Source organism: Agelaius tricolor, unplaced genomic scaffold (assembly GCF_023055355.1).
Source record: "Agelaius tricolor isolate 1412-34295 unplaced genomic scaffold, bAgeTri1.0.p SCAF_1, whole genome shotgun sequence".
Classification (NCBI taxonomy): Eukaryota; Metazoa; Chordata; class Aves; order Passeriformes; family Icteridae; genus Agelaius; species Agelaius tricolor.
Genome location: NW_027269261.1, coordinates 106896609 through 106920139, shown reverse-complemented (window position 1 = coordinate 106920139; position 23531 = coordinate 106896609). Strand labels below are relative to the sequence as shown.

At 34.1% G+C, this 23531-nt stretch overlaps 1 protein-coding gene across 5 annotated transcripts in view; it reads right to left on the bottom strand.

Annotated features, from left to right (window-relative positions):
* Positions 1-23531, bottom strand: part of GRIK2 (glutamate ionotropic receptor kainate type subunit 2) — a 356681-nt gene that overhangs the window by 212751 nt on the left and 120399 nt on the right. For 4 of the 5 annotated variants that reach the window (XM_071446514.1, XM_071446521.1, XM_071446488.1 and 1 more), the window contains exons 4-7: positions 23193-23450; positions 7227-7408; positions 3391-3444; positions 257-430 (exon numbers count right to left, since the gene is read on the bottom strand). In XM_071446514.1, coding sequence (XP_071302615.1) covers positions 257-430; positions 3391-3444; positions 7227-7408; positions 23193-23450 — 668 coding nt within the window. Of the gene's footprint in view, positions 1-256; positions 431-3390; positions 3445-7226; positions 7409-23192; positions 23470-23531 lie in introns of all 5 variants that reach the window. The other variant, XM_071446506.1, reaches the window with a different exon arrangement.

Genomic DNA, 23531 nt, shown 5'->3' with positions numbered 1-23531 from the left:
ATTAGGTGAATCTGATATTTAGAATATGGCATTATAATTTGAAAAAAAATACAGTACATGTAATTTTGAAAAAAAGTTAATATAATCATGTACTCCATCTGCAAAACATTAACAGAAACATGACAGTTACTCTCGGACTTATGTTTACAGTAATATTTGGTTACATACCTCTAAACATTTTTAACAGGATAAAGTTATATTTTTTTTTTAGCTTCACAAACATATTATAAAAGGAACCAAATACTGGTATTCATACCGTCATAAATCCATCCAGCAAACCTGAATCAGGCTTCGGTGGTGCTTGCAAGCGCTCCATAGACCACTTCTCAATGATAGATGACACCTGGGTGTTTTCTGTGTTTAGGATTCTGAATCCAGTCATGTTAACACCACTGTACCGATAGGGTTCCACATCCAAGGCAAACAGGTCCTGAAAAAGTCACCATTGTATAAATTCTGTAATACACTGCAATTGTTATTTCGACTGTCGGACCATCTCCCCAGATGAGAACATGGTAATTTTTCAGTGCTATTTATGCTAGGAAATGTGTTCTGCTTGTCTGGGGGCCTGTGTCTGTGAGCAAGCAACGTGGCTGCCCTTGTGGTGGGAGTAATCTGATTCTCAGAGGAAGAAGACCAGACTTTCAGGAAGTGTTAGTCCAGTTACAGAACTGTACCTACTATGAGGTAGGCTAAAATACTACAGTAATTAATAACTAGAAATTTTCAATTTCTAGATATTAATATTAATTGCTAGTTCTTGAACTTACCAGAAACTAAACAAACATGAAATAATGAAATAAACTGGACAAGTTTCCTTGAGCTTTCATTTTCAGTGAAATTTAAACATGTTAATCTTAGGAGGATAAATTGGTGGAGGAGAGTAGGCAGGGAGTGGGGGTGGTGGTGAGCAAGGAGAAGGAGAAATGTACATGGCTTTAAATTTAATCAAAAACATTTTTTCACTGTCATCAACATACTTCCAAATATGGACATTTCTTTGGTTAGGAATTCATCTTTGCAAGAATAACTTTTGCCAATTTACATGTTTTCAGTATATCTGTGTGTGTGTGTGTGCACAGTTAGCCCTCAAATATACACAGGGGGAAATATAATTAATAAAAAGTAAAACAATTCAAATTTTAGCTCAAGAAAGTAAATTCAAGGTTATCCCAGTGCTTTGATCAAATCCTAAGAAGCAATATAGAAACAGTACTAGACTTCAGGAAACTCAGGTCTAAGATCAAGTTTTGACCAGGGGGGAAAAAAGATGTAATCAAGGTTATACATAATCTATTCTTTCCCTATAACATAATTTTAATTTATTGAAAATAGAATTTTTCCCCATAATTCATAGGTATTCATTCATCTAATTTTTAATTTAATTTTTGCTGTCAGTTGGCTTTAGGTGTAACACTTGTCTGAATCCATTTTGTTTACTGGCTAGAGCTAAAGATCAAATATTGTACTACAGAAAATCCAAATACAACACCCATTGTTAACATCACAAAGCCCATAAAAATATCAACCCAGTTATCAATCACTACCCATTTTTAATTCCATAGTTAGTAATATGATTTACTTTCCCATTCACAATATCTAAGATATGCAGGTTTCAAAATTAATTTAAAATAACTTCGCATCCTCTTTTTAAAGAAATAAAACATTTTATTGCAAAGGAAATGTTGGACATAACAAGAACTACACTACATCTTTCTCTTTAAAAAATTCTCTCAGTTTTTACTGTGCAAGAAGTCAGTACCTCGAATGCAATTTTTTAATCCAAACACATTTATGTTTATACTGGAATGTAATAAATATACACAGCATTATGCATTTATTACAAATGCACACAGGTCAGTGTATTAATGAGCCAGTGCATTACATCCTGAATCAATCAAAAGGAGATTACACAGTAGACTGTTGTAAACACTCTGACTGGAAAATTTATTTGACAGGACTTTCACCATGTCAGGTAAGAAGCAATTAATATATAAAAACAACTAAATTCTGATTCTGTTCCAGAGCTACGTTGCAAAATCAAAATCTCTGATATGTTTGTGCACAGTAAATTATCTCTTGATAATTCCAAGTCAATATAATACTCTTGTCTCCATGAAAATATAATGTTTTAATAAGTAAATAGGAATGACAGAAAATTCTGATTTTTAAACAGAGCTTTAAGGATGAGAATTCAATGCCAAAGGACAGCACAGTACTCAAAAAACAATTTTCATCTATGGCAAAAATTTTTAAAAATTAATAAAAAACCTTCAAAACACCTATAATACACTTTTATGGCAGGAAATCTATTTAGTGAGGGAAATTCTATCGCATGAAATCCTAAATCTGTAAGTGACAGAAAAATTTACTCTTCTAAAATAGGATAGGTATTTGTTCAGGGTGTGCCTTTTAAATTCACAAGTTATTTTGCTTTCTATCCAACTAGCTATTTCATGTTAATACTATACATGAACTTCTGTTTTGTGCTTCTGAGGTGGACTCCTACCCTACCACAAGGGATTTATTTTCATAAGAGTTTAAACATGTATGCGATTTTAAACATGGGTCAGTTCAAGCATGGTTTTGCCAAGGCACATCTGTCTCACGTTTGTCTCATGCTTTTCTTTTAAAAAACATCATGAACTGCAATCTAATTAGACAAAATTGAATGTAAATTCAAGGCAGACAAATGTGCACAAATCTGGAGACTGTAGTCTCTAGAATAATATTTTACCAACTTTTAAATTGTCTCTTAGTTAGGCTGTGATAAGCAGGAAAAAGGTCTTCACATACATGTTTGTTTTGTAAGGGCATTACATTTTAAATGTTCATTTATTTCAAATGATAGATCCAAGAAAGATCAAATCCCTTCTAAGTTACATTTACAGTGGACACCAAAGAACGTTGCATAATTCATGTGCCTAAAAAGCTCATATGAATTGTTAAATAAAATGCTGCTCAGATTCACACCAAATTATTCATGAATCATATGACAGAGAAGAACTACCTTGTAAAATGTTGAATCAAAAATATGGAATATATGAGTAAATTTTAAAATGTCTTAATCTTCACATACAAGCAGCTAAAAGACAGAAAGGACAAAATGCATAAAACAATGAATTATGAATTATACATTTGACCCTCCTTGATAGTTAAAAGTGCCACAGCCAGATGCTTTTTTCTGGTCTATCAGTTTTCAGGGCACACTGCTGAAAAATAATTAAACCATCCTGATGAGTTTTCACTGAAAGTAAGAAAACTCAGCAAAGAAAACATCTTGCACTCACACCCCATTCCAGAGAGACCTTATCCACTTTGTTAAGCAATATAATTAGGAAAGTAATGTCTTTGTTGGATGGCATCACTATGTTTTCACAAGCCACTTACCAGTGTGGTAAAGATATAGTGATAGTATTCTGTCATCATCCCCATAGCTAAAGCCTTGAAAAAAATAAACAAAAGATTAATGTTTCTGAGGCCATATAATACATTTTTATCACACTCACATGGCAAATGAAACACTGCAAAAGAACACTACTAAGATGAGGCTATTGGGTTGGAATTATGCTAAAATTAGGTCAAGCAAGTAATTTCTTAGCAGTTAGAGAAGATTACTGACTATTAAAGGAATTTATGAACCAGATCTTCTGATAGAAAGAATATTATTGGACTGTTTAGTGCAGTAAATGTGAAAGAGGCTTGTATTTTTACATACTAATGGATACATTAAGTTACAACACATAATTTGAGTCGACAATATTTTCATTCATTATTGAACCTTTTCTTTAAAATGAATTACCTAATAGGATTTTTTTCTATTTTGATGAATGCGTTTAAAAGAAGGAGCCAAGCTTATATTATACATGTGTACATTTTTCCAGCCACGGAAGAAAATTCTCAAGTCAAGTTCTGAACAGCAAGAGAGATATTACTTAAATAAAAATGAACAAATATCCATAGAATCATTTATAAATTCAGGTATCTCTCAAGTACCTTCATCGCTCTTTCCATCTATGTAATACGAAGTAGTTTTTGATAAACTGTGCATTTTAAAAGTTCATGCTTTCCTCTCAACTGCATAAAAAAATATTTAGATTAAAAACTACGTTTCATCATGTTTATTCACTAAGGGCATTTTCCCCAGAAAAGCATTTATCTTCATGCTCTTCACAAAAGTTGTCTTAGTATTTTCTTCCTGTCCAGGAACTATCAAAAGAATTCTTCGCCAAGTTGCTACCAGATGGACTCCTTAAAGACACTGAAGGCCACAATTATACTACTGTGACAATACCAGAATTTGTATTAAAAAGAACTATCAGCATTCTGAAGGCTGTAGGAGCCTTTTTACTTGTGACATTGTCTGAAAAATGATGAAATTAATAGTCTATATGATCTTTTCAAAAGAAAAAAATCGAAAACTAATCCAAACACAAGTTGTAAATCAGATTTTATAATATTTTAAACCAGATTTTGAAAAAACATCACTTTTCCAAAGAATGCCTATACTAATGTACTGACAACTCCACAACAGTACTTAGAACTAGAGTACAGTGTTCCAGTAGAAATTAAAGTCTCGAACACAGGAAAACCACATTCCCATAAGAAATATCACAACTTCATTAGGAACTCTAAACTACAAATATTCTTAGCTTTTATAAGAACTTTTTTTTTCATAAAACTAAAATGTCTTCCTCTATATGTGTATAGGTGACTGATTTGCAGTCACCTATATCAAAACTGCTTCTAGTCAAGTCTTTCATGCTCCAAAGTATCCCTACACACCATCCTACAGTTGTTCCTTATTCTGCTGTGCAATGATGCTGTCTCTTTTCCAGGTCTTCCTGCTTTCACCTTCTCACTTCTCTAAAGATCTCACTTCTTTTTCCTCTTCAAACATTTTAATTTCTCAGTTCTCATTATTACAGTGCTTCCCTAACCTTTTAAATTATGTATGGTTTCCCTGGTTGCCTGGTGATGTAGATAACAATGAGATTCGCCTTAATTTAAGTATGTTTGTCTGATTGATGGGATTTTTTTTTTTACTTTTCATTATATATTTTTGGCCAGAAAAATGTAGTTGCTGTTTCACTAGGTTCTCAAGGTACTTCGCTTTCTTTATTTTCAACTTGTGTAGTCTTCCACCAGCTCCACTGTTAATCTTTCCAATTATCCTCTCAAAATGAAACTCCTTGTCATGTCTCCCAAGATTCATCCCTCCATTAACAGGGAAAAAAATCTGATCAGTCAATAATTGAGAAATGGATATATAAATATTTTTTTTAATAATCACTTTAAAACACTATATTTGGAATATTAACATTAAATAATAAATATATTCTCAACACCTCTTGAGTCAATTTCAGTGGCAAGTGCTCACATTCAGCTTCAAAACTACAAATTTTGGGCATATTTAGAGCATTGCAGTATAGGACCTGAATGGAAAAGTAAAAATCTACAGAATCTGTATAAAGATCTAAACAAAGATTTTTTTCTGTATCTTCCCTCTGTAATCTTTAGGATAACCTGTGTGCTCTGATGAAACAGTCCACTATTTGATTTAAAGAGGCTTAATGCTTACTCTTGGGTCCTGGGACATCATTGAAGATACAATGGTTTTAATTTTGTTCCCATTTCCCTCTATTCATACATTTTTCACAATGTTGTATACTGTGAAATAAAAGAGTTTTTTCAACTAAAAATTTCTAGGTAGTGTATAACTAATGTATCTCAATGGAGTTATTGTTGGTATTGCAGCTTAATATTGCCATCAACACATTTCCCATTTGCATTGTTTAGATTTTAAATATTTAAAATAATTAAATGTACATTCAATGATTTGGTCTAAACAACCAGAATAACTAGGATGGCTTATGTTTATAAAAAACCACTAGCAGAGGTTTAAAATGACTAGGAACTAATAAAAGTTTTTCAATCAATGAACAATAAAGAAAAGAAATTATATTATACATGTAGATTTATTAGCAATTTTAATTATACCCACAATAATACCTGTAAGTACCTCTAATGAGACACATATTTCCAGCTCTTAAATACATTTTGTTTTCAATTTAGACCCTGCAGTTTTCTAGCAAACATAGAATAAACTTGAATTAAAGTCAGTAAAAGCTATGCATTAGAAGTGCAGAATACTGTTTCAGTTTAGGTATTCCTCCTATCCTCTTTATTGGAAGTCATAGCTTAACTAAAAAACTATGGGGAAGATCATCTCTGAGCCAGTTAAATATTTGGAATTTTGCTGTATCTCACCTACTCATTTAATCTGTGCACAATATTTTGAAAGCATCAACCCAAATGTACTTGGTTGTTTTGCAGTTCCATTATTAGTGCAAAGCAAATATGGCTCTGAGATATCGATTCTGTCTGTGATGGTGTTCGCAGGAGTCCCAGGATGAGGGAAGAGACAAGAATGTTGACTCCATGTTTCAGAAGGCTTGATTAATTATTTTATGATATATAATATATTAAAACTATACTAAAAGAATAGAAGAAAGGATCTGATCAGAAGGCTAGCTAAGAATAGAAAAGGAATGATAACAAAAGCTTGTGACTGACCGAGAGAGTCCAAGATAGCTGGACTCTGACTGGCCATTAATTAGAAACAACCAATCACAGATCCACCTGTTGCATTCCACAGCAGCAGATAACCACTGTTTACATTTTATTCCTGAGGCCTCTCGGCTTCTCAGGAGAAAAAATCCTAAGGAAAGGATTTTTCATAAAACGTCTGTGACATCTGTCCTCTCAATGGAAGACATCAAAGTGGTCTTTTGATAACATACTGTTCAGATATCAGTCTCTGATTAGGAATACACATCCTAGAGGCCTCAAATAAAAACAAATATATAAATACATACATACATAAAGATTTGATGTATAAAATAACATTAATCAAGCATTTAAAACCATGCTTTAAGCATCAATTCTCCAAAGTACCAGTTCTTCATAGTTGAAAGATTAATATGTCTTCATGTTCCTCCTGAACATAAATTATTTAAACTCTTTCATTATAAAAGCATAATTAAAGCACCTACCTTTTGTGTCACCAATAAAACTGCCTCTGAAATCCTTGGCTGATTTTCAGTAAGGCCTGAGTAAAACAGACATACACTTTCCCTGCTTGTTAAATACCAATAGGTCTGGATAATACTTTTATTTATTAGGGATGAAAAAGATTAAGACATCTAAAGCAGAATGAGGATTACCTGTTTCAAGATGCCTGCTGCCATTTCATGGCTGCAGTCAAAGATTACATGGAATTCTTTGCCTCTTTTCATCTCCTTTAGCAATGGCTTTGCATCTTTTGTGTCAGCCGGTAACTGACGGATTTTTAGTCTTAGGTTGTATCGTGATGGAGCCTTGATGAGCTCTTGTAATCGAATGAGACCTTAAAGAAAACAGGAGTCAGGAAAATTATCACAACAAGAACCTGAATTACTAGCAGGAGAATATACTATAAGCATTCAAAGTTTCCAGATTTTTTTCCCTTTCTCATTTGGTTGGAACTGATACACAAAAATGTTGTTATAAAGAAAAATTAAGAAGTATCTGTACTCCCAACACTTTAGTACAAGTCTCTTTTCCCTTAATATTAATGGAGAATAAGGAGCCTCATTTAGGATTACCTTCAGACAGACAAATCTTCCTCTAGCCTTATCATGCAACTGTGACATTCCTCTTCGAAGAACATATTACTCTAATTCAATTAAAGCCATATCCCAGACTAATAGTTTTTAATCAGACTAGACAGTCTCCCAAATAATAAATCAAGTTTACATACAAAGTTGTGAATCATTTCACCACTGTATAACATTCTCAAATCTCTTCTCATATGTCTATACTGAATCACTTTTCAAGAACAGCGAGAAACAGAAGTAGCTTTACACTACTCTGCCAGTTTTGGAATTAAAACGACTCCAGAACAAAACTTACTATGTTTTTGGAAGTGACTTTGAAATTAATTTGATTGTATGAAACATTACAGTGATTCATGATGTTCAAGTTTTCTGTACAAGTACTGAGTATTTTTAATATACCAAATGTTAAAGGGAAGACTAACCGTTCTTTCTTGAGTGCAAACTGCTCTTTCAAAGCATTCTTACTCAAAAGGGCAGAGTCCCTAATGTGCGTGTTTTAAGCATATTTTCAGGTGTTACACCAATCACCTTTGTTACACCTCTGGAGATGGGATGGACAGTTAAGCTGCCAAGAAACTTTGAAATGGGATAGGAAGAAAAGGAAAAGAGATGTTGCTTTTTTTTCTGCAGCAAGTTTAGATTACAAAATTTTTGTAAACAAATGTAAGAAAATACAAACTGACAGGTCCCTTGATCTATCCCCACTGGTTGCACCAATACAATACAGTTTTGGTCTTTTACTGTAGGTCCAAGATTTGTTACAGCATGGCAAGAAGTGTTTTCTTGCCTACAGGAGTTTTTGAAGTAATTGTTTTCCAATAGCCTAATGAATTAAGCATATAGCTTAATTAGTTTGATAACCACAGAATATTCTGAGTTGGAAGGAACCTGCAAAGACCATCAAGTCCAGCTCTTAAGTGAATGGCCCACACAGGAGTTGAACCCATAACCTTGGTGCTATTAGCTCTATGCTCTAACCGTGATAACCTCAGGAAATGGCAGTGAGCGAAACCCAATGATTTCAAAACTTCCAAACTTTGTTCTGTTCCAGAGAATTACCCAAGAACATAAGTCCTTAAAGGTCCTAACTGGGCTATACAAGAATTTAAAAAAAAAAAAAAATTTGTAATCTTCATAAATTTTATCATTATTGGACTACCTCAGAGAAAGAAAAAATCACACCAAAATTTGAAATAGGAGATTGACAGATGCAGGAACTAGTGTAATTAAAGTCTGACAAGGAGAATGCTATGATAGTGTCTGCCTTCTGGGTTACCTCTGTATCTGATAGAGAAGTGATAAGAAGTGATGAGGAATAAACAAAGTACCGCATTGGAAGGCAGTACAAAAGGTAGAAGGCTACCAAAGAAACCTGAGCGTGAGAATGTGGGGAAGAAAACCTGCAAATGCATATTTCTGCAATGCACTGACTGGACCTCAGTGCTGGGACAGTACAGATGTGCAGGCAAGCACAGGAAGAAGTATTTATGCTTTCAATAACTGTCAATTACAAATAGTAACCAGTGAGATTTCTCAAAATATATTTTAAGATAAATTAAATCTGAGACACAAGAAAATTCCAAGTTTTTCAAAGATATGTTTTTCTCCTGTCCTCATCAATGTGAAATAAAAATAAACCTTAAACTTTCAATGGGTAATATTTTTCATAGCTTCTACATGTAGCAGAATATTTAATTTTAGTAATAGTTAGAGTGAGTACATCCATTTTTAAGATTTTAAAATATATATGTCATCATGTTTCCAGCCACCAGTAAAGTTGTAAAGTTGAGATGGATTATTACAGGGAACAAAACATGTTCCACTCTACTAAATGACTCACTTCAGTGGTCCACTTGGCCACCCACTATAAGGAATAAATTCTTTACTGGCATATGTTCAACAGTTTCCAGCTTGCTGGGCTCTCAACAGGATGATTTTGGAAAACAAACCCCCCTCACTTGCAAGGGAGTGACGACATGTGTCTCTGTGGAGCGTGCGCGGTGTGGGGCGCTGCTGTGAAGGTGCGTCACAGGTGGAGAGTACCACTGCCACAGTTACCCTACAGCTCCTTGCTGCAGAGAAACACCTCACAGAACAAAAAAATATCAGACAGTGCTGAGCATACCTTACTCTGATACTTTTTATTTCTCTGGTAAAATGTTGAGAAGCAGGATTTTCCCATTCAGGCATTAGTGGGAGCTGAGATCAGAGGGAACTGATTCCAGTTCTGGATCATACTTCAAAAGATGGCTCTTTCAAATACTAATTAAAGGCTAGAGGTTTCCTTGTACACTGCATCTACCATTTGGGATGTAGCATTTGTGTTTTTAAAAGTGTGCAAAGAATAAATCAGTTTTACTGAAAAGTAAAACCCACCAAAATAATTTCCTGAAAAAGAACAGAATAATTTATCTAAAAACAAACAAACAAACAAAACCACCACCATACACAAACAAAATCTTTTCTAGATTAAATATTGAACAGTGGGTCATTATTCGTAACCAAATTAAAAATTAAGCACTGGAAAGATATAAACCAAAAGAACAAGGTCCTGTTCTTGCAGCCCTTGGGTTCGTCTATGGAAAGAACCATAGAAGGGCTTCTTTCCAACACCTGCCTGCCACTGATCTTCTCTTCTCCTGAATACCCTAACATCCTGGCTTCTGCTGGAGTAGTTTTTGCTGTAACAATGGCCAAAAAAGTTCCTGGAGATCAGAACACTAAATAGCTGAGGACTAACCAGGCAATACATGTAGGATATAAATAAATTGTTCCCCTATCTTTATAGTAACAAACTGTTTGGAGTTCAGTTTTTTGCAGCTATCAGATATCAAATTTTAAAGGCTTTTAACAGTAAAACTAATGCCTTGGAGTAACAAAAAATGAGCTCTTCCTTATTTATTCTCCTCAACATTTAGTCCTGAATACACCAGGTGTAATCAGAAAAATTATTGTTTGCTATCATTTTTAGATGTTACCAAAATTTCTTCTCTTTTTTTCACTTTCTCCATCTGGATGATTGGGATTCCTAAGACTCAAAGAAGATTGGTTGTTCCTACTATGTGCAGTTTGTCTGTGGGACTCAATTTCTATTCTTCTATCCTTTGTGCATATTGTTCATTTCAAGTCAACAAACATATTTACACATTGACTAAAATTCTTAAGCTACTGATAATACCAAAGTTTCATTGCTGTTGTCTGACATCAGAAGAAATGTCATAACAAGCTGGTTATGCAGGATAAAAGTAACGAGTTATCATGAACTGAGAAATAAAGTTTCTGAATCAGTAAGGGACAGCTTCAAAAGGACACATACATAGCTTATCAGAAGAGTATCAGAACTTCCAATGAAGGGAGGAATATAATTCAAGAACTACAAGGGCTATGATGCTAAAAACAAAACAAGTCTTTTCTTGACCATGATTTTGAGGATATCTAGAATATTTTTAATTGAACACTTGTGTAGAATAATTTTAAAATAATTGTTTTAAAATATAATATGAATTGCAGTCCTCATATGAAAAGGTGACCTCTTATTTTACTAGGATTTACAAGATTCATATATAATGAAAAAAAAACCCAAAAGAAACCCCAAAAATGCAAACAAACAAACAAAAAAACCCACAAGAAAAACAAAACAAAAACAAATAAAAAAACCCAAAGTGAACAGAATACAACCATTTGTGTGTATAAGCCCCTAAAAAAAAAATCTATTTTACAACAGTATAGAAATAATAGCTGCATTTTGGGAATGTACTTCCTGCATTTTCTTTCACCAGGGACACCTTTTTCCTGTCCCTTCAAACTCTCAATTCCTTCTTTTAGCAGCCACTGTGCTAGAGCCCTACCTCTGAATGGCTGGGAAGAGTGCGGTGTGAGTAACTCTTTTCAGAAGCTGCCATCAATTCATCGTTAAGGAGAATCCTGAAGGAGCAGCTTGTGAGCTCTCCAGCTGGCATCTTCCTCCAAAGAGATCAATCACATTACCTCCTCGACATGTTCAACTTCAACCAGTCCAGGAAGCAAGAACCCCAAGTTTGTTTTAAAACCTGTCTCCAGCTCAGCAGTCTTGCAGGCCATTGCTGCGCCACCTGGCCTGCTCATCAAACTATTTATCATTCCCATTAATGCTGCCTTTGTGCTGCACAGGAAGAATGCAAGCAAGTGCACTTTGCAATAGGCTGAACACATCAACCTTTTTCTGTAAGAAAACACTAATGCTCTTTTAAAGGCTACTCTTTATCTTAACCATGTCAAAAATTTCAAAACTAATAATATACTGCTTTGCAGAACCGCCAGAAAGCAGTCTTTCTATTTTTAGCAAGTTGTTTCCTCTCACACCTCTCTGTACTCTTCTCCTTCCCTGACAACCCCCTGCCCAGTTATTTTAGTTATGTCTCAGAAAAATCTCACTGCGTATTAGGCTTTGAAAGGGGTATGGGTAGAAGGGAGGAGAATGCTGGTTTATTAGCATTGATAGAATGTTTCACGTCAATTGGAACAGTTAATTGCTGCAAAATGACTTGCAGAGATTACCCATGAACTCTAAAGTTTAGTTTTATCATCTTCAACTAAAAAAAAATCACTAGTGAAAGGATTAAAAAGGAATTGCACTAGCTGGTAGGGTTTTTCTAACAGTGGGCTGTTCTGTGTTCCTTGTGCTGTTGTATCTAATACAGCAACACCATTGAGAAAAGCACAGAGGAAATAGAGACAAAGGAAAAAGATAGCTTGATGGACCTTCCATATTTATTCATATTCAGGGTTTGTAGTACATTAAGATCATGTCACTCAATTCCAGCGGTGTAAAGCATCCTTAAAATGATCACCAGTTATATTTAATCCCATTTAAATACAGTAGCAATGGTTTCTTTAATGGAAAAAGTTCTAAGATATGTAGTCCAGAAAAAACAATTGTCTTTTCATAATTAATGCAGCTTCTTATTAGTAGCTTTAGAGTCCAACATTTTAGCAGGATTTTTCCATCTCATAGTTAAAGGGTTGGAGAACAATCCAAATAGTATATGTGTATGCATGTATATATTTTATAAGTATTAATCCATTAGAGTCTGATGCCATTTGCAACTTACAATATTTAAAATGTGCTATGATTAAAGGCAGGGACATGAAGAGGAGTTCAATATAATATTATGTTGACTTATTTTGCTGTTAAATGTGACTTCTACAAGGGAAACAATAGTACTATATCAGTAAAAAGAAGGAAATGTGTCTGGTAACTGACTTTTAAGAAAATTCTATTTAACAAGCCCTTTGTCAAAAGTATAGCTGTTCTGTTTCAAATGTCTTTAGCTGAAAATTTAAAAATTAGATTAATGAGGGCAAGCCAATACACAAGAATCATCCATGATAATAGTAGTATTTTCTCAAATGAGTTCTGGAGGTGTATTTGTATGACATAATTTCCTTCTGGGGGAAAAGTGCAGATGTAGAAAGTGAGCGCAATGTCCAACTACCCATACCTATGTCCCTATCTCCTTATCAAACCATACAGTGTGACTACTCACCAAACCCTTCCTCAGAGGTACAAAAGAGATACAAACCACTGTTTATAAATCAGGACAACCTTAGAATATATGGACATGTTCTATCATATCTTAAGGAATTAATTCCAAATGCCACATTGCCCATATGTGGCCTTTTGGCTATACAAACGCATTCAAAGAATTTACATTGCAGCAGTTTATGCTTTAGGAAAAAAATAATTTGATCAAGTTGGGATTCTTGAGAAGAGGGGAAGGAAAGGGTGGGGGGTTTTGGTAATACAATTCTTTTGAGCATATCACTAACTAAAAGTACTAGTTACCCTGAAAGGCAGTTCTGGACCACTGAGTATCAGGGGGCAAATAAAAGTTACATTATTTCCTACTGAAAATACTTTTGAAAACTATCTCTTGGATGGCAGCCATGCCAGTAATCAGAGAAAACGTTTCAGGATAGGTAGTTCTGACTTTTTTTTCCTAGACTGTGTAATAGAATAGAATCATAGAAACATTATCCAAGATCACAGAGCCCTACCTTTGACCAAAGACCACCACACCAATTCAAGCATAGCACTAAGTACCAAGTAATTTCTTTGAAAACTTCCAGGAATGGTGACCCCACCATCTCTCTGGACAGCCTGTTCCAATTCTCAGTATCTGAGAAAAATTCTCCTTTCTAAAACAAGCAAACAACAAAAAAAAGGCAGAACTGCATTTTTAATTACACATGTCTGTGCAGGTACGTATATGCATTTGAAATACAAATCTCATTATAATGAAAAAATTTATAAGTGTCTAGACTAGGCCAGAAAAAAATAAAAACCAACCCAAACTAAAATCCCAATCCCCCTTTCTTTTAGACTAAAAAAAAATAGTAATTTTTAAACAGTTACTTAGTACAGGAAAGGAGAAGTGTTTAAAATTATATTCATGACTAATACTGAAGTTGCAATTACTAAAATAGCATCTATAGAACAGACTAGTTTTAGGGTTAAAAAAAATCACTGAACAAGAAAACCATGGATCTAGGTTTAACTCCATAGACAGTCAAGATTTCTATTCTGATACTGTGCATATCACTTAATTTTTCTGCATCTCGGGTCTAAGCATCAGAATGTTAAATCCATTGTACTGCTGTTTCAGCATAACCAGCTGTAACTGAAGAGCAAGGCAATAATCAGCTTTATTGTTTTCCTTAAATATGCTAAGCAAGCACATCAGAGCATGGGTGCAAACATCTTTTATAGTTGCAAATAGCCAATCCCAATTCAGCTTATTTCCAGTAACAATTCTTTTCTAATAAAGGCTTTGCAGTACTGCAGTGAAAAAAGCCCTCTACCCCATCTCATATAGTTCCACAAGAGAGAACTGACGTGCCACTAAAGTTCAGAAAAGACCTTCAGTTCATGGAACAGTTTTGATCTTGAAGATCACCATAAAACTTTTTCTTTTGCCACCTGAGTACTTATCAGATGCAGCATATGGCAACTAGAAAAAAATAAATAAAAAACTGAGTCCTGTCCATCCCTTCCTCACCTTTGCATATAATGTGTGAAAATATAAGAAAAAATATCATAGTTGAAGGAAATGCTGAAAATTAAGACAACATTATGCCTTATCAATATATTAGATTTGCCATCTTTTTCTAGTCTCCAGCTACATTTGACATTTATGCTCTATTATGTCAAATGCTTTGTTATGATATGACTGATTTGAAATGTTGTTGCTATTCTGTTTTCTAAATACGTTTTTTTGAACATTTTCATAAAGTTTTATCATTAATTCAGTATTATGATGGTGACAGCAATAAGAATTAACAGTCCTGGGCATTTCAAATTAATTATCATAATTGTATGAAATATGATCTCTCAAGTGGATGATGTATGAGCAGTGTAATTTAATGAGGGTAAAGAGTGAAAAAAAAGAGCTATACTACTGTCAAAAGATAAAAGATTTTGTCAAAGATGTCAGAATCAATGACAAAAGAAGCAATACAACAAGTTAGCAATTCTAAAATGATCTTAACTTGAAAAGACGCATAAATGAACATCCTCAGACAGAATTTACACCAGCTTAGCACATTTACTCTTGGAAACAAAAGCAGTTTCATTTTTGCTTTAAAAGAAAGGAACTGGTAAGAGTGCAAGAGAGAAAAAAACTCTCTAATTGAAGCTGAAATGAATGAAGACAGTAACATTTGAACTGAGAGTGACGCAGCAATTCATGAAGGGACTGACATCACAAGTACATTTCACAGTGTTCTCCCAGCCAGAGGATAAAATATGGAATCCTTTTACTTTACTATTACTAAAGTATGTAATATGAAATAAGAGTAAAACTGTACTGTAGTTTGGATAAATCTTAAAGTTTCACATTCTTGTATGCCCCATACAAGAATGTGAAACAGATCTTGTCTCAGTTTTCCTCTTCATTTTTCACTTAGTTTTCCTATCATATATTTCTGAATTTGGACATATAAAAAAATTTCCAGTCTTCATGAAACAATTCTTTTGATAAGAAGTTCCCTAGGCAGTTTTCTGTAAGGTTTAAATTCTTAAGTTTCTTCAAACCCACATTAGCAAAACAATTAAAGCACTATTTGTAATATGTTAATTGTTATAACTTATGGAAATATTACCTCCACCTCTGTTCCTTAGGCTTATAGAAAAATACTATAAAACATATTATGTACTTTTGAAACTTATTTATTTTAAATCCCTAGATTTGTTTTTGTGACACTGAGTCTTATTGCAGTACGTTCAAATTCAATTATTGGTCAAAATATGGGTGAGAGCTGTAGCAACATGTTTTCCTGAAAGATGGGCTAGAATCATGCATTTTGTTAACTTGTTAACATTTACTTTGCTTTTAAAAAAATTAAATGGAATCTGTACAGAGTTATTCTCAAAGAACAATTACAGGCCAGTTTGCCATAAAAGAATAACAGAATTGAACACTTTTTCTTCAGACAACTAGCTAAAGTAATCATGAACATCTGCATAAGGACTAAAAGTGCTTGAAAGTGAAATTTTAACTTCACAACATCCTCCATATTACTGATATATTGATATAACACTACAAAAAATATTTCTGGACTTTACAGAATAAATGTGCAATAACTGTCTTAGTAAAGGAATACACTAACCAGCTACATCCAAATACCACAATCAGGTTTAGCACAAAACTACTAATTGAAACTTCCCGTGAAACTACTGTGCACAGCACTTGAAACATTCTGTATTTAAAAGACTTTATGGAATATATAATCATTCAGGATAATATTCCCTCATTGTCCAAATTATTCGTGTTATTAATTATTATAATTTTACCAAATTTGAATTTATTAAAGAAGGCTTAAAAGTCTTTTTTCCTCAATAAAAATGTTCAGTAAAAGTGCTACAAATGCTGTAACCTCTCTGAACTGGTGATTGAAAAGATGTGGAACAGAACTACATGCCATTCCAGCTTGTATGCATGGGAAGCTTCAAGTCTACTTTGTTCACAATGGTAAATATCACCCTACTTTAGGTACTCATTTCATTCATTCCACTAAAGCAATATAGAATAACTGTTAATTGATAATGCACAAATTAGGAATTAATTAGTTCCATTTAGCATTCTGTGCTAAGCTATGCACCCCAATTGCTATCTTTGATATTATTTATACAAAAATTTATTCATTTGCAGAAAAAAATACCCACCTAGCCATTCATAAGCAGCCAGTACTCTAAATTCTGCTTCTGCTTCATAGAACCAGAATAAATGCTAGCTAAAACTGCACAAGTCAAAACATTATAAATATACAAAAGTACACACGGATGCAATTAGATAGAGTTTTCATCTATACATAAAATAAACATAAATCCAATTTGAGAAATCAGTATCAATGGCAGTGGAATAACTTAATATTCATTTATAATTTAATGTTTCTGCACATTTGATAGAGACATTAGCACCAGTGGTAGTAAATAGTCCTGATAGAGACTTTTGAAGATTACTCTTATCTGTCTTTTCTTTTTCTGTTCTGTCTAAGAAGATCAGTATGAAAACATTGATGTTGAAAAAATTAAAGAATAAAAATTAATGATAATAAAAAACATACAAACAAACAAAACCAAAACAAAAGAAAAAAAGAAAACAAAAACCAAACCAAAACAAAATTTTAAAAAACCACCACCCACAAAAAACACCAACAAACCACCAAACTCATTAGGTGGATTTTCCCATGCCTTTCAAGGACACCTGTTATTTTGTTCTAACCTAAATGTTCCTGGTTATCAACTTGTTCTGTTGATATATATTGATATCCCACAGTCCTCATAGGACATCAAGCCTTCCAGCCCTTTCACCAGCCTCGTTGGCCTACTCAAGACACATTCAAGTACCTTAATAATATTTTGATTCTGAGAGCCATAACTGCCCACAAAATCAAGATGAGGCCAAAATAACACCAAATACAGCAGTAATTAGATAATGGGAATTTTAATACCAGTCCCAAGAAAAAAATTGTCATTTTATAACAAATCAATGCCACCTGCATACTAGAGTAAATATAGCAACAAAATGACATCTTTCAACTTCCTTCATTTCAGTTAAAGCACAGGATTCACTGCTAAAGACCAACACAAAACATTTTTATTTCTGAAATAATTTTTCAGCATTTAGTTTGGCTTCTGTTAATGGATGTAACAGATTTTTGGTGTTTATACTCATTCACTCAAGACCAAAACAAAAGTTAATTAAGAAAAAATATCCAGAATGCTGTTTATATCAACTTCTTCTGTTGATATATAAAAGTATCAATATATTGATATCTCTACAAGTGCTTCTACAATTTAAGAGCTCATCATCTAATTATTCATGCATTTTTTCTCTTTTTTTTAATTGTCTGTAATTAAAAAACTTATTTACAGTTTACCTAGTCTGTTTTCTTCAGCACAGAGATTAGAATACATACTCAAAATTAAGTTATTGTTTTGAGACCAATTAAATCCATTAGGACATGCAGATGACAAACATATTGTCATTTTTCCACTTTTCTTTCGTAAAAACAATTGACTGTAGCAAATCTGTAAATCTGAAAGGACTTAATTAGTGTCCAGGGACAGTTTAGTGGAATTTAATTAACAAAGAGACCATAAATTACTTTAAGGGAGAAAAAAAACTAACCGGTCCCTCATTACATCCTTCTAGGATTTTTTTTAGATTTGGGTTTTGGTTGTTTTGTTGTTTATTTTTGGGGTTTTTTTTATTTTGTTGATTTTTTTTTCTTTTTTTTGGGGGGGGGGTGGATTTTTGCTGGAGTTTTGTCTGTTTCCGCATTTGTTTTTTAACACGAAATCCTAGTTAAAAGAAATATGCTTTTCCATTTAAAATGACCAAAAGAAGCAATATTTATCTTTTTTAGCAAGAAAAATGTTTTAGAGCCTTACTACAATTTTTTTGCCTGTACAAATATGGGCTATATTAAAAAAAAGTCTTGATAGAAAAAAAAGGAAATTAAATCAAAGAAGGAAGCAGAAAGTAGCTATTATTTAATGTAAAAGAAAAAAATTAAAATAATGAAAGTCAGTGCAGGACTCTTAAACCAGAGATCCACAAAAAAAGGACTCACACATTTCTAATTTCCTGAAAGAAAAAACCCATCAACTTAGTGCAACAATACCTACGCCATACAATTCTACCAGGGTAGAGGCTTTATTATAATATTAAAACCTTTGTCCCTTCTATGTTCATTTTTATTTCTATTACCATATCTCCCCAGTAAAAACTGCATCTCTTTTTACCGAGTCAAGGTAGAATTAACCTCTCTAGTTTATTCATCTACTTCATCTTATTTGTACAGTCTTGAGTCTTCCTTATTACACTGTACCCAACCTGATCTTTGCTCACTCCACGGTTATTGATCATATCCCTCTAGAAACTTCCCTGTACCTATTTCAGCATGGCACAATCTCTATTTTCTTCTATGGCAAGCGATCTTGCATTCCTCATTACACACTCGTGAACACCAGGAAGGTCTGATCAGCACAGAACAAACCAGCACTGTGAGTCTGAAATGAGGAGCAAACGCTCAACTGCAGACATTCATCTTCTCTGGCTCAGCCACTTCTGCATCATAACGCACGGGCCAGGGTCCATGTGCTACCCACAGTGTATTAAAAACAACTTATGCCTTTGTCTCAAATTAGGAATGAGATGTACAGCTATTCCTTCTCTGAGAATATAGGGAGAATGCTTTAAAGAGGGAGACAACAAACTAATGTCTGTTCTTAGCAGTAATCTCCATTATTACAAAGGGAGACTGGGATTCCAAATTTTCTCTCTTATTTCAAACTGGGCTCTAAGCACTGACTTCCCCTTTACCACCTTCATACCACCCAATCTCAAATCAAATTAGATCCAGACCAAATACAAATATCTATTTCATACATCTCACAGAATCATAAAATAGTTTGGGTTGGAAGGAACCTTAAACATCATCTAGTTACAATCCTGTCCTCAGAGGCAGGGATACCTCACCTTAATTTTTTGAAGGCATCTACTCTGTGGATTGAAAGACACAAAAAATAGTATGGAGGACTTCTACACTTACATGGATCAGTCACATAAATGGCTTTCCTTCATACAAGGTAGAAACTCGGGGGATTGAATAGAGCTGGACACAATGTCCCCACTGTCCAGGGGCAGTTGGACTGTGCACTTGGAGTATTGGTCTCTAGCATACCTCTGGGAGTGACACTAGAGTTAACATGGCCTTTTATTGGCTGCAAAGTGACAAATAACCACACAGCTTTTACCATTTGTTTTTACCCTAGAAGATATATCCCACACTGAGATGAAGAACATGGACACAATTTTTTTTTTAGCTCTGAAGCAGGTGATCTCTCCTTTATTATTACTAAACATGAGCAATTCCTTAGAAAATTCAATAAACTGAGCCCTAATATTTAAGGAGATAAACATATTTTTAGAATATATTTATCACATGAAATCATGCTTTTCCTCAGAGTCAACCTGCCATCTTGCAGGACATGTGGGAAATTGATAATTTCTTGGAGAAGTATCCAGACCTAGTTTATGCATGCTTTATACCTTTTCTTCCTCTCTATAATAAAACTATCAGCTGCTTTTGTATCCATGTTTACAATACTACTAAAAATACATAAAGCAAATATGAATCTCCAAAAAATATTAGTTTTAGCAATTAAATTATCACTGTAGCTGCTATACCAACAAATTATTGTCTTGACCAGCATAGCCTTTGGGGAATTGTCCATTCAGATAAAGGAAATCCATAGCTCTAAAATCATCATTAAAAAAGGCATATATCATCATCTTCAACAACCATCCAATAAAAGAGTGCAAAATGTAGGTGATTAAAAGAGAAACAAAGAAAAAAGAAATTAAGAATTGTATCCATCTTTCATTAAGGAATCACTGATCAAATGGACAAAACAGACATAAACAGTGATAAATATTTTGCATTCATTGCCTTCATTTTAATGATTTGTAATTAGGTCTTAAAATGGCACAAGTCATACAACACAATTTCTAAATCTTAGTTGAAACATCATATTGAGTCCCAGACTCATAACTGAATATTTGTCTTACCCTATGACAGGAGAGAGCCACTTCCCAAGATCAAGTGACTACTTCCTTTCAAAAGGTTCCTCTCCCCCTGCCTCAAAAACCACCAGTTTGCACTTAAACTCCAACAGATATATAAAATCTGCTTCTTTAAGACTAATAGTGTCCCATAGCTGAGAGTTGTTCCTGTATGTACTCCAAAGGCAAGTGATGCTGTGCACTTCCCAGCAGTGTCATTTGCTTTTAAAGTCCTGGAATTATCCATAGGAGATGTTACTAACAAAGAGAAGTTGACAGTCTTTAAAAAGTAGAATTTAAGTTCATTTTACAGAAAACACCACCAAAAAAAAAAGACAGAAGATAACCTTTTTAAAACAGACTGGGGTTTTTTTCAGCCTCTTCAGACAGAAAGAGATTTCAAGAGAAAAACAAAAAATATTGTAGATGAGATTACGGGAGCAACCACTCTTACAATATAAAGGGCCTGGCCACTCCAGAAAGAAATATCATTTTAAAGAGATTATATCCTGGAACAAGTCTTTATGCTTTTCAAATAGATTAAATAACTCAATCTAATAATTCATTGTGAATTTTATTTTAAATTTTTCAAAAAGAGGTTATGTTTGGGGGTTTGTCTCTCTCAAATATTAACAGTAATACCAAGTAGAACAAGTAGATCAAAATATATACAAGAAAACCTTCTTTTTAATTTTCTTTCCCATTTCTATTTATGTCCTGCCTTCAAAACATGATTTATTGAGATCAGGCCTATCAAGGCTGCCAACAATATATCTCTGGATATGAAGAGATCATTAAACACGAAGTATTCTTTTGGTTTACCTTTTCTTGGACAGTAGAGAATTACTTGACATTATTGAGCAAAGCAGTTTCAAAGTATTAAAACATGAATTTTCTAATGGAATTGACTTTTTTAAGAGATAACCTGTTCTTGAAAAAAGAGCTAGGCTCCAAAGGATTTTAATCAATGTGAAATATCTCCAATTTGCACAAATCTTAATCACCACAACTCACTTATTTCTATCATAATTTGGTTAAAATTTGAAGATTTAGCTTCCCTTCCTATTTCAGAAAAATAATAGATAAAAATTTAGAAAAAAAAAAGAGGGAAAAAAAGAAACCAAACAAGCTACATATTGCTTGCCTTAGGTCTATAAAGCTGTAGTTTGATTTTAAAGCTTAAACCAAAAGTTTGATTACCTGAAACCTTTGGTAAGACCAGCCCACAAACTTGTAATGAAGCAGCCTCTAAATGTCCCTGCCTTACGATTTTTTTTTCTTTTACGTAAAGGAAAATATCAGTTATAAACACTTTTATGCACCATTTTCTCTGCTCCCTCCTCATCTTTTGGTAGCTACACATCCATCTTATCTGAGCTTGAATGCAAGTAGGTCTTATGTCCTGGTGTAGTACCTGCTGTTTATCTAGCACAGTTAGTCTTCCCTATAGGTAGCCTCACTTTGTTTCCTGATCCTAATTTTTTTATTTCAGATTTGGATAGAGAGTAGCATCATGTAATGAGCACATCAACAGCCTTCCAGTTCAATGAACCACAAGAAGAATTTGAGGCTCCCTATGCTCTTTTCATGACAATGATGGATCAGCCAGCATGGAAGAAGTTACCAGCATTTCCCATAAGATTTAATATGTCTTCTTTGGCCAAGCACCTTCCTTCTATCTCCCATTACAGTGATATTTTCCTCTTAACCAAAGTCTTATTTCTAACCACCACTAGACCTCAAATGAAATGTAAGTTTTACAGCATTTTTCAAAGGTACCACTGTCAAGGTGAACCTGAAAGGCAAAAAAAAATTTAAGATGACTAAGGGAAAGGTAATAACCTAGTATATTTCTGCTGGAAAATTCAGGAATTAATTTTAACTCCTGTAATTCCTGTAAAACAAGCCTCCAAACTTCCTTTTGGTCCGACTGCCAGGAGCTGAAACCAGGGCTCCTTCTTCACTTCTATCTGAAGAAACAGATACTAAAATTCCAAACAAATATGGCATCTGTTTTCAAACTCAACCAACACCAGAAGCAGCACTAGAATTTAAGCTTTCTATTTCACTGAGCACACTAGTGTATTTTTCAAGTTACCATATTTTTCTTCCAAGTTTAAATTTTAAGTAAAATCAAAAGACATAGCTGTTAGCAACTGTTAAGACACTGCAGAAAACACAGACAGAGTGTGACCAATTTATTGACAGCTGTGAGCTCAAACACACATAATTCAGCAACTGAAGCATACTTATGAGAATACTTATGCTAATAAGTCCACATTATTTGTTCTACACTGCCTTACCCATAAAATTCTTGCAAACTATTAAAGATTTCTTAAATTATGAAATATGAGTAGTGACACCCTTCCTCCCTCTCTTTGTGTATGTGAATAGATGTGCACACAGCCTGATGCTTTGGCCTTACCAGTGCTGTCATCGTAAACAACAGTAACTGTTTTCCACTTGAAGAACTGCACAAGGTCAAGGATGGCACGGCTGAGTGAAGAGAAATCCGGATAGAGGCTGACATAGAAGGAGTCCTTGTTGTCTGACACCTGATGTTTCCAGCGGGTCTGGATGTGCGGAACTCCCAAGGCGTTGCAGATGGACTGCACGGCGTTGGCTGAGGAGCTGTGGGATGGTCCGAAGATGGCTGCCACCCCAAGGGACAGCTGATCACAGGCTGAAGAGGAGACAGAAGTCTGTCAATGATGAGAGGAAAAAAGGCAGTGTGCCAAAAGGTATTGCACAATTCATATTAAAC